The sequence below is a fragment of the Thermobia domestica genome, chromosome 5 (genome assembly GCF_964235325.1).
Source record: "Thermobia domestica chromosome 5, izTheDome1.hap1.1, whole genome shotgun sequence".
NCBI classification, from domain to species: domain Eukaryota; kingdom Metazoa; phylum Arthropoda; class Insecta; order Zygentoma; family Lepismatidae; genus Thermobia; species Thermobia domestica.
This window is the reverse complement of record NC_137458.1, coordinates 204,867,226-204,880,052: the sequence shown is the minus strand read 5'-3', so window position 1 is coordinate 204,880,052 and position 12,827 is coordinate 204,867,226. Positions and strand designations below refer to the sequence as shown.

The following is a 12,827-nucleotide window of genomic DNA, read 5'->3' as shown; positions in this document are numbered from 1 at the left end:
ATTGACAAATTTCTAGTAGAAATTCTAACGAAAAAAAATAAATAAACACTCGGAATTGCACTACTGATATTTTGAAACGTTTAACCGTTCTTTGTTTTGAAGTAGACAGGCAAGTCTGCCTGACACCAATTCATTTTTTACTTATCTTTAAAAGGGGTAAAGATTTTTGTTGTATTATTAGTTCCAAAGATTCTGAACGAATATATTAGACTAAATTTATTTATTTATTTATTTATTTATTTATTTATTTTTACACATACTAGGGATGCAATAAGATATTAATTTTTATTAAGTTGTAATCAGATTGACTTTATATTCATTCCTGTCGAATTTACTTGATGCAATAATTGACCGACTTTTATGATTGAAAAGAAGTGTTGAGATTTATTGTGTGAAGGCACAAGGAAGATAACTTACCTATTCCAATGTTTTGACATATGAAAATGTCTTTATATAATAGTATAAAAATGTATTAGGTTGTTATATAAAGAAAGTTAACATTATTTTGTGTATGGGTGGTGGTAATTCTGTTTTATGATGAGTTGTTTACAGCTTTAAATATGCGTATAGTCAGTCATGCGCGAATTGTTTTCTAAAGGCTTGAATTGTAATAGTTAAAATTAAAGGGTAAAATGAGTTCAAGATTATTTCGAATTTTTCCTTCTTGTTTTTGTATTCAGTTTCTTCAGTGTCTGACTAAATGAATATGTATTATATATATATATATATATATATATATATATATATATATATATATAATTTGTGTGTTAACAAATCTACATTTATGTTAATAATTCTTTTTATCTGCAATGTGCATTCGTAACAGTGGATATAGGAATGTCATGTAAGTATTCAGCTAGACGTTAAATGTGTGTTTGTTGTTTTTCTCTTTTCTTCTATTGATTTATTGTTGTGATATTAGCATTTAATGCATGTATTGTGGATGTTTATATCAAATGATCATGTTGTTAAGTGTTGTTATTATATTAAAACACTGAATGACGTGCAATTAAGCTGTTGGTATGTAAACAGTTGCGGTGTAATCAATTGAAAAATGTAGTAGAAGTTGTCTGTGAAAAATTAAATGAATACATAATAAAATGGAGGTCTTGTTCTGAGGACTCATGTAAACAATGAAATATAGGGAAATAGTATATATTGTTTTGATTCAATACAGATAAATATTATAGTAGGAGAAAAGACGAGAAAGAAACAGTACATACAGGATGTATAAAAATTATCAATTTTGTTGTGTTCTCTTTTCGAGACGTGACGTTAACATTAGTACATCCTCTGTAACTAATGCTTACGTAGTTTTGCACTACTCGAAGCGGAAACAATTATCGAGAATCAAAGACATCGTAGAATAATGACGAAATTTGTATGTGTTTGTGTGTACATGCATGCATATACGACAGTTACTTTGGTTGCTTTCTTAGTATATGTGGTTATTTTAATATCCAAGAGAAGGTATATTTGGAAACCAAACCAACGTGAGTGAGTTTTCCCTAAAGAATTGCTGACTGTTTTTGTACCATTATATAACCAATTGTTCGAAGTGCAGTTATATGAGAATTAATATTTAATTTCATAGTGTGGTGTTTAGATCACCATTTTGTGGTAAATAAATCTGCGTTAATTTGTTTCATTAATATTGTTTTCATATACTAGTATACACTTTCCGTAACATCTCTCTAATTAACTCTATGGCGAATGGAACCGGGAAGTTGAATCTTACCGAAATCCGCGCGCCTTAATTTTTCTTTTACTGAAATTTTAATGCTATCCCTAATTTTAATCGAAGTATCCTTAACATTAGTACATTCCAAACTTTCTAAAACCGAAGATTTACAAGGGTCGTTCAAGGATGACCGGGATTTTCGTACGTAAAAAATCGACGAATAGCCGGATCATGAAACTTGCGGGTGATGTAATGTATTCCTTCTCGCGTAACTAGCGCCCGGCTTGACGTATTTGGCCCATGCACAGCAGTTGCAGTGAATATGGCGGCAAGCAGTGTGCCTGTGACTATGGAGCAACGGTATGTAATCAAATTTCTTGTGAAGCAGAAAGTTAAACCAGCTGAGATTTTAAAGATTGCAAGCACAGTATGGTGAACAAACGATGTCAGGGAGTAGAGTGTACGAATGGTGTGAACAGTTTCGCGAAAGACGGGAGCTGGTGACAAATGAAGCGCATTGACACATTCGCCCAAGGGTGTTATCCATGTGGATTTTCTGGACAAAGGGAGCATAATTAATGCCCAGAATTACTCACATTGTTCAGTGGTGCTGTACGAAAGTCCATTCGCAAGAAAAGACTTTGGATGTTGTCTGGAAATGTCATTCTTCTCCATGACAATTCCCGCCCTCACACGGCCAATGTGACAACCCTGGCCGAAATGCGCTGGGAACTTCTGCTCTATCCCCCCTACAGTCCAGATTTAGCCTCCAGTGATTATCATTTGTTTGCAACCCTTAAAGATGATCTGGGAGGGAAGAAATTTACGACAGATGAAGCACTGCGGAACGGTGTCCTCCAGTGGCTACGACAACAACCAAGTTCTTTCTACGCCAAAGGAATCAGGGAGCTGCCACAACGAAGGCAACGGTGCCTCGACGCGCACGGAGAATACTTTGAAAAGCTGAGATAGTTTAGTGCTTCTTGTTCTATCTGTTTCCTCTGAAGAAATAAAAAGTCCCGGTCAAACTTGAACGACCCTTATCAACACTTCAGTCTGGTATTCCCTTCTCGCCTGACATGTACTCCCTCCTCTAGTTTCCTTAAATTAAACCTCCCCGTTTTCAGATACTAAAGATTTCCTTTTTTTTCAACGATAATCTCTCTCTCTACGTATATATATATATATAGATGGGCCATGTGACGGAACGGGACATTTGAATACATTTTCACGACGTCGTTTGCTTGGTACTACCAACAGTGAGTAACGTAAATCCCTGACTACTTTTGAAATAAAAAAGGGGAATTGTATTTTATATTTCTATGCCAGAATATATGTAATGGAATGCACACTAATGCCTAGAGATAAATTTAAGTGCTTGTGACGGAACGGGACACGGAACATTAAAGCAGTTTCAGATAAGGGGACTTAGGTTGACATTTCTGTAAAATAACCGAAGCAGTATTTCCCATAATCTTATCGATTACAGTACTAGTTACTTCCTTCAAAATAGTGCGGCTTCAGTACTGATAACTGATTAGTTTGGGTAACACCGTGAATTATATTCGTGACGGAAAGGGACACCTATGAGAACTTAATAAAATACGAGACAATTCATTTATTTGAAATGTGTTTTTTACTAATATACTAATATCAAATGAAACTATAATATACAATGTTATATATAGAATAAGTTGTATATAATATACTAGGATGAAACTATAGTATATGAACTGAAAGACTGACAATTAATACAAAGCCGAATACTGATGTACATAATTGAAAAAAATATTCTATGGATGTTACATCTATTTCATGGGAAAAAATATCTTTCACGACCGTCGATGTCAGGGGTCGGCTTTAAAATATATGTGTTTGGTATCCAAAAAGTATCGTTTCCTTTAAAAACGAACTTCGAATTTCCAGTACCGGTAGTTATTTTTCACGAATGACACCTCGCTTTCTGCTGCACCCATTGAAACAATTTGTTCCATGAATTGTTTAACAGACTCCTTACCAGTGACTTGAACAACAACAAATGTCCCTACTTAAAGCCGTGGTCCTGTACAATCAATGGATTCATCAGCATCGAAGTTTCAGAAATCTTGAACTTTAAGTTATGTTTAACTTCAGAAAGCGAATTTGTCTTATTACACACTATATATGGTGACACTCCTTCAACATAGTGGACTGAGTATGTGTCTGGAATTGCCTAGATGTCCTGCAAGCAGATGCCAAATTCTTGTTTCGACTTAAGCACTTTTCCCCTCGGACACAACAAAACTGTCGTTGATTTTGAGACTGCAGATGCACACGCATAAAATGTTTGCGCGTCATCGACATTAAATTTACTACCTAACACTGCGTGCCACACAAGACGTTTTAATTCTCCATCTACAATTCCCTTTCCATGACTAGTAGCCAAGAAATTCCACGTCAGAGCAACTTGAAACTGCTTCTGAAGAAGTGTCATTTTATACAAAGTGAACCGCTGTTTAAACTGGCTGACTGTTCCATCAGAGAAAATATTAATGCTCTTTACTGATGAACATCATTCTTTAATTAATCCTAATAACACCTTCAGGAAAGCACTAACAGCATACTTATCATGGGTCAGTTTCTCACTTACAACGGCGTAACTTGGAATAAGTTTTGGAGAAATCCATCCTACAGCAGTAAATATGGTAACTTGTTGGGTTTCCCAGTATGCAGCCTGAATTTCGTCTTGATGTCGAGCACTATAGTTTTGTATGAAATCAATTTGTAGAACAATCTGTTCCCCATTACCTGTATTTTTTTTCCCTCCAAGGAGTATCTGTTCTGCATCTATTAGGAAACAGTGGATCAAAGAAAAGGTATTTTGCTTACTAGATTCTCGAAAGCTTCACTTAGCTTACTTAGGCGTACTTCTTTCATGACTGTAGTAATTTTCCCTTTTGTTACTTTCCATACAAACCAAGTTATTTCCGATATGTCATCAACAAGATTGTTGTATTTGCACTGAAAAGTATGAGCTCCACACGTCTTACATTTGTCGGTCATACAAGATTCGTTCTTGTCACTACAGACAATATTTGTTATTAATTCCGACGATTTAGCGGAAAGTCTTTAGAATAGCGAGAAAGTACACCCAGAAGTAAGAAGTAAGTTAACATTTTCGTTACAACGGTATAGACAACTTTGATGCGGCATCAGGTTGCAGTGTCCTTATCTTCCGATACTGGGTTTTTCATGAGAATACCAATCCGAATTGCGATGTGTTAGACATTTCCGTCATTTCCGTGACGGAATAAGACATATTTTCAGTTCATAATTGTGGCTGTTTTAAAGACATGCACCACAAGTGAAATACCTCGTGAAACTTGTCCATTCATGGTGGCTTACTGTATGTTATATTGTGTTCCAAATATAAATACTTTCAAAACTGTTTGAAATTTTTAATAATTTATGACGGAACGGAACAAACCGCACATTGGTATTTTAAATGGAAGAATGACTTAATTGTATGTCTTTTCGAGGTAAGAAATATGTGCCTGCTCGTAAGAGTATATTACAAAGTGAACACAGAACAAATTTTCACACAAATGCAGTGAAACCTCACCTTGCTAAATCAGATTTCTCGTGGACAAAATTTTCAGTAAGTCCAATATGCGGACGCCATCTTGGTTTAAAAGGCGGGATTACACTTCAAACGATATTGCCAGTCAATAATTAAGCTTGTTACCGAAACGCTAACTCAAGTACTAACGAAATAAGTAAACATCAAGTTTCTGAAATAAAAATGAATTCTAGTGATATGGTTTCTCTTTCCGCGGAATGATCCAGAAACGACCCAACATCAATGATGCTAAACTGTCCTTCTATCTACTAAAATGTGTTTTGGCGTGGGAGACCCGGGTTCGATTCCCGGTGGGAGCTCATGTGGTTCGGATTGCACATTAATCAGTAGGTCCACGTCTCATATAGCCTCGCTGCTGAACGGGACGTTAAACTCAATTCAACTCAACTACTAAAATGTGATCAGTTTAATCATGTGTTTTTTTTTTTTTTTTTTTTTTTTTTATCTATGAGGTCCAAGTATATTTATGAATGTCACGATATAGGAATTTTGCGCTGTTCACGACAAGGATTTTTAATGTTGCATAGTTCACGAGTCATTGTCATTACTTTTCCTCATGCAGACTTTTGTTCCTTATAACTTATTTGAAAATATCCTCTCGTCCTACCTTCACATTGAAATCCCTAATATAATTTTCATATGGTATCGTGGGAGTTTGTCAAATACACTCTCTACTTCTTCATAAAAATTTCCTTTATATTATTATCCTTATCTTATGTTTGGGCGTGTACATTTAGAACAATAATATTGCACCACCAACCTTGAAGAGTAATAAAAGAGAGTCCATCATTAACAAATTCAACACTTTTAATTGCTGATATTATTTGTTTTTGATCGAAAAACCTTGTTCCTAGTTGGTGATTTTTATTTCCCTCCTCATAAAATACGTAAAATATCGGGTCTGCACCATTCCCTTTCCTTCGCATGTAACTTTCCATCAGATCCATTGCATATTTCTCTAAATTATTTGATACGGATTTAATGCCTTCTTATATTTCCGTGTTCGAAATCGCATGTCCATTTTACTGAAGTCGTGGCAGAGTTATCAGTCCTGGTCTGAAGCTTTTGTAATGTTTCTGATATATATATATAATAGACAGAATGAGATTGTTAGCCTCACGCCAAATATCCAAGCTAAATTACCTCTCATTGTCGTCTGTTCGCAACTCCTTATTCCATATACGTATATTCGAAGCTAACCTCTGTTTCGATTCTCAACCTGAGAACCTGCCATATCGTGGTGACAGGAACCCACGTTACACGGGCCGTCGTATCAATTTATTTTATTATATTGTGTATTTCAAACTAATATAAGATAGTAAGTCTTTATAGGATAGTAAATCTTCGAATATGGTATTTTTTATTATTATTAAATGAATTGTCTTCTTTAAGGGTATACTTCACCATTATCAAAATCCATTATTTTACTATCATGAAATCAGTGATATCTTTGTGTTATGTATTGGAATTGTAAATTTGTAAAGTTTGTTTTGGAGCATAATTTTAAATATTCTAGAAGCTATTCTAAAACGGGTTTTATTATACATTTATGTAGTTTTATAAAGTGCAATTGTGTTAACATGATTATTCATTGTATATGTTCTTTCAGCTGGAATTCTGGGACCATTTTTGCGACGTATTAGTACACAATTGCTTCAAATACGCTCTTTGCTTTTGACTGTACTTGGATTTGGAGAACCACCTTCTGCTAGTCAAAGAGCTGGACTAATACGAGACGAATTTGGATTGCACAAGATGATAGTTGCTGCCACTGTTGCTGGCAAGGTAAATTAACAAGCAAAAAAATTGTAATATAGATACAGTTGGTAATCAAAGTATAGAAACACCTGAAAAAAGTGCAACGTACTAGATTACTATGGCGGTGGACTACTTTTTGCCCTCAGAACAGCTCTGATGCGACATGAAATGCGGTCATAGAGGTCGTGAATAGTAGCAAGTGTATTACCCAGTTCGTAAGAAAGGATAAAGGCGGAAATTGCGTCGGATTCGTCTCGAAAACGGGACAACAGATGATGAATTATGTTCAGATACGAGATTTGGCGGACTAAGGATGGTGTAGAATTTCATCCCGATGTTCATCAAACGGCGCCGCAAAAGGTCCAGCAGTGAGAATTGGCGCATTATCATCCTGGAATATGGCGTTATTGTTCGGAAATAATTGGAACGTAAGATGTACATGGTCCCCAAAAATACCGACATAATCAAGGAGAGCAACGCGACTAGTAAGCTTCAACACAAGACCTACTGAAAAGCAGGATATTGCGGTCCACAGCATCACAGAGCTGCTACCATGTTTCACCGTTGGACATAGACACTGTGGAGCTTCTTTGGCTATCTTCTACACACATAAAGGCCTGTGGTTTGAAATAAGGTTAAAGATGATTCATCCGACCATATCACAATTTTTCTCCTCACCAGAGGTCCATGTTGCAGGATCACGCCACCATCGACGTCATACTAAAGCGTTATGGTCCTTACAGTGGTTTCAACCGTACAACCTGACCCCATATAGTCATGTCATGCAACTTGAGGCGGACAGTGATGACCACGCTGTAGGAAGTGCTGCTGAAGTTCTTCCGTCACCTGCACTTCAATCGTATGATTATTCTTAATGATAATCAGTTTTAATACTCGGTGAGACATGTCATTAATTGTTTCCTTTACGACCACTGTTCGTCATCGTCGATGTGATTTTGCCTTGAGTTTTGTAGGCCTCATCACATTGGGCACTATACCTCATAACACACGCAACACGCCACTTTCATCATGATTGGCATCACGTAATTGTGCGCTAACAATTTGTCCAATTCGGAAATCAGAGAAGTCACCGATTTTACACTATCACTGTCTGCTCGGTTCACTAACTGCTTGCTGGTGTTCTACTGCTTTTCACATAGTGGAGAGTTAGCCCAGCGCTGCGGTTGCCACCTTACTGTTGCCCACTCAGACATTTGACGTGTTTTCAATTCTATGTGTTTTTGCTATTTGCACAACTATCTGTGTATGGCAACTAGTAATTATATTGTGCGAATTTTTATTTGTGTAATTATATTGTAGCTTCATTTACTCAGATCACTGCAGAGAAACAAAATGAAAAGATTGTACATTGTCAGAAATATATTTGCGTTCTTTTGCACTCACCTCTTATCCTAGCATGTTGACATCACTAGCATATAAAGGCAAGTGGTTTAAAGTATTTAAGTCAATACTCTATTACTATTTTATAATCATAATCGTATTTTCTAAAACTAAGTTAATTTTACCTTCGCAGACCGTACATTCTTCTTGGAAATATTAAATTATTCAAAAATGTTGTGTTTTTTAGCTTAATCATGCGCTTGTTTAATATCTGTGATTAGTCGACGAATCGTACCGTCACATTCCCAATTTATATCTAGTAATAATTATCTAATATGTAGCTCAATGAAGTCCTATAAAATTCATAAATGTGTAATAAATATTCGTAAAATGTAATAAATATAATTATTATAACATAATACTAAATAGTAAGACTATTCATGGCTTTGGATTAATTGTTTTAACAAAAGAGACACTGACCAAAGCTTAAAACTTTACTTTATTTTAAATTATAATTTGTAACTGTTTCGGATATCTAGCATATCCTTCTTCAGACACATTTATATATATGTCTGTATTTTCATTAATTTCGATCGTGTCTGAAGAAGGATATGCTAGATATCCGAAACAGTTACAAATTATAATTTAAAATAAAGTAAAGTTTTAAGCTTTGGTCAGTGTCTCTTTTGTTAAAATAATACTAAAATATATAATATGTATTTGATTCTAGCATTTTTAGAATATTGGAATCTTGTGAAAATATATCATATAGAACATAAAGATACATCGCGAGAGTTCAATACATTAATTACGAAAACAAGGGAATGTAGTAGTCAATAATAATAATAAACGAAATGAAAAAAATAACTTGGGGGACAAATAAGATGTTAGAAAATTAAAAGTAGACTAATGCAGAAAATCCATGCTATTGTTTCCTTCAGAGTCTATCATCGCCGCAACTGGTTTAGAAGAATTTAGTAGAGTTTAGAAGAGTGAAATCAATTTTGTCCGTTATCATTCTTGCAAGTTCGGCTTTAACTCGCACAAATGAATGGAAGCTGAAGATATTCAAAAACATTTTTTTAAAAGAAACTATTAAGAGCAAAAGAAGATGAGTAAATGGATAAACAAAGATTATAGAGTATGTACTGGTCATCAAATATCATACGGATAAAAGTGACCTCTGAGATGGGTGGGACAGTCAGCCTCGACATGGGAAGGAAGTACGTACGCTGTACGAGAGAATTCTAGGTGGATAGTCTGCACGAATGAGACTTTTGAATATGCCAATAAAGTAGAAGACTAATAAAAATCTAGACTTCAGCAAAGTGGGTAACAATAAATAGAAAATATTGATTTGTCACACGGTAAGAATTAATGACGAGGTTTTGTTTCTATGGCGATAAGACTTAAGGTTTCGGAAACCATAGCACTAGTACCTAACTACTAATATACTACAATGAACAATAGAAATTATGAGTAAAAAGCAGTTCGATGAGGGAGGCAAGTAAATGAAATGAAGTGATCGATATCTATAATTAGTACTTAAGAAAATGCATTTTACTTCCAGATTTTTGGAATAGATAATAGAGATGGGAGGATCATATGGCAACAGAGATTGGACGATGTGGCAGCATTTTCTGTTAAGGGAACAGGAAAGGATCAAATTCTACTTTTTGTGCAAAGAACATCTAGTCATTACCCGTATCCAGCACAGTGTGCATTGTTAGTGAAACACAAGGTATTTATTTTGTCTTATAAAAAATATATCATAAAGAATGCAATTGAGAACAAGAATAGGTGATTCTTTATAATTTCTAGTATATGCTCTAGTACATACTCGGTATAAAAAGAACTCTCCATCAGTGGGTGCAAGGTGAGTTCACTTTATGTTGGTTTTTCTTTGTTTCTGCTATGTTAGAAGTAGTTGAATACTTTACAGAGTACAAAATATCGGATTTCTGGAAATAATTTCATATATATATATATATATATATATATATATATATATATATATATATGGGACATTCCGTGTGAAATCAGCCAATGAAATGACAAAATCAGACCTGACGATCTTAGATTTTTGTAAACATTGATGCATAGCTTTATTACAGTGGGAGATGAAAAAATCTCAAATATTACCCCTCTCCTCCTGAAAGTGTCCCCATACAGAGTGTTCAAAAATTTCAAAAAAGGGCATTTTTTCAGTTAGTGATAGTTAAAAATTGTCATAAAATAATTAATATGTGCACTAGAGACATGGAACAAACACCATTGGAAAGCTTAAAGATTACTCTACAAGTTGTACTATATTAAAAAAAACTGTGTATGAAAAATAACACTTCAAGAATTCAAATTAAAATTTGAATTTTGAATGTCGCACAGAAATACCCTATGAATTTGTTCAAAATTGTCCAGATTGTAGTCCTATATGTGTACTACAACACCACAAAGTTTCATTTTGGGCACTCAATAAAATCCGATTCAAAATTCAACATAAATCAAACATTGCTAGATATTGACCGTCCATCTTTCGAGTTATTTAGGCAGGTATTACGTTTCCGAACATTACTCAATAGAGGTCATTATTCTTGTTAGTCAGTATGGATATTTCTAAATTTATGTTGGCTACATTGGTACATGTTATTTTCATTCCTTTGTTTCAGGATTACTGTTACAGAAGTTATTATGAAAGGGAGATATATATTTCCCTCTCTTTCGCAATATTTGTATCAAATATGTTATGAAACAGTGGCACTCTTCACAATCATTCACTCACTTTCAGCACAAACAATTAGTGAATATATATATATATTCCTATTTCAATGATGCACTTCCTCATGTCTGTAACAGCAATCCTGAAACAATGGAATGAAAATAACATGTATCAATGTAGCCAATATAAATTTAGAAACATCCGTACTGACTAACAAGAATAATGACCTCTATTGAGTAATGCTTGGAAACGTAATACCTGTCTAAATATCTCGAAAGATGGATAATTGTGTAAATTCAAATGAATACATTAAGAAACAAATGAAGTTGAATATAAATTCCTTTGATGCTGCAGGTAAATAGCTACAGGCAAATGATTATCGATCTGAACCCAGATATTCACATGGTCAATATCTAGCAATGTTTGATTTATGTTGAATTTTGAATCGAATCCCATTGAGTGGCCAAAATGCAACTTTGTGGTGTTTTAGTACACATATGGTATTAAAATCTGGACAATTTTGAACAAATTAATAGGGACATTTCTGTGCGAAATTCAAGATTCAAATTTTAAATTGAATTTTTGAAGTGTTATTTTTCATTATACAGGTTTTTGAATATAGTACAACTTGTAGAGCAATCTTTAAGCTTTCCAATGGTGTTTGTTCCATGTCTCTAGTGAACATATTAAGCATTTTATGACAATTTTTAATAATCACTGTAATTTAAAAAAATGCCCTTTTTGAAATTTTTGAATACCCTGTATGGGGACAGTTTCAGGAGGAGAGGGGTAATATTGGATTTTTTTTTTTCATCTCCCACATAAAGCTGTGCACTAATTTGTACACAAATCTGAGATGGTCAAGTCTGGTGACTTGTTGATTTGACATGGAATGTCCCATATATATATATATATATATATATATATATATATATATATATATATATATATATATATCCTCCTATTCTTCTTCTTCTTCTTCTTCTATTATTATTATTATTATTATTATTATTGACCCAGAAATGTTGAAGTGGTGCACAGAAGACTTCATTCTTTGACCGCTTCTTAGATAAGAATGTTTTTCCCAGGTTTTCTAGTCATCTGCATAGCGTTGTTGGCATATCTTATGTCTTTTTCCTGCTATGATTTCTTTCGTTTACAGTGCGGTTGTTTTCAGATAGTTAGTTTTTCTTTTTTCTTTTAATGTTCTTCTGGAATAGTTTTTTTGAAAAAGTATAGACCGAAAAGTTTCTTAATGGTCTAATATGTGATCTGACTGTAATTCTTTTTATAGTATCCGCCAAGTGAACTTTGTGGTGGACAAACATCGTGTGCGTGGGTTTCCTCGGGGTTCTCCCGTTTCCTCCCACTTTCTTCATTCTACCATTTCATTCATTACTCATCATCACCGTCTCATTTAGCCTAACCGGCATAACCGTGGGACGAAGATTTCATTTCATTTTTTTCTTTTTATAATATAACTAAAAGTGTAGAATAGTAACAAGTTGCGAATTATTTATTTAGGTACAGTTTATTAGCTGATAAGTACAGGGTGTTCCAAAATAACCTTTCCAAATTCGATCGCGTAAGTCAGAAATGGAGGTAAATAGAAAGGTGCAGTTTGCTGCACAATGTTCACACACAGGTAAGGTGTTTCCAACAAATCTCTCTTCTCTAATTTCTGTTGTTTTTGTTTTTGTCTTTGCAGGTGA

The 12,827-nt window shown here is 34.4% G+C and overlaps 1 protein-coding gene across 2 annotated transcripts in view; it reads left to right on the top strand.

The window, feature by feature from the left end:
• The window catches only part of EMC1 (ER membrane protein complex subunit 1), an 82,963-nt gene that overhangs the window by 46,339 nt on the left and 23,797 nt on the right, over positions 1-12,827 (top strand). Inside the window, exons 8-10 of one of the 2 annotated variants that reach the window (XM_081759618.1) lie at positions 827-844; positions 6,910-7,085; positions 9,970-10,140. In XM_081759618.1, the coding sequence (XP_081615744.1) occupies positions 827-844; positions 6,910-7,085; positions 9,970-10,140 (365 nt within the window). The remainder of the gene's footprint in view (positions 1-826; positions 845-6,909; positions 7,086-9,969; positions 10,141-12,827) is intronic. The other variant, XM_081759619.1, reaches the window with a different exon arrangement.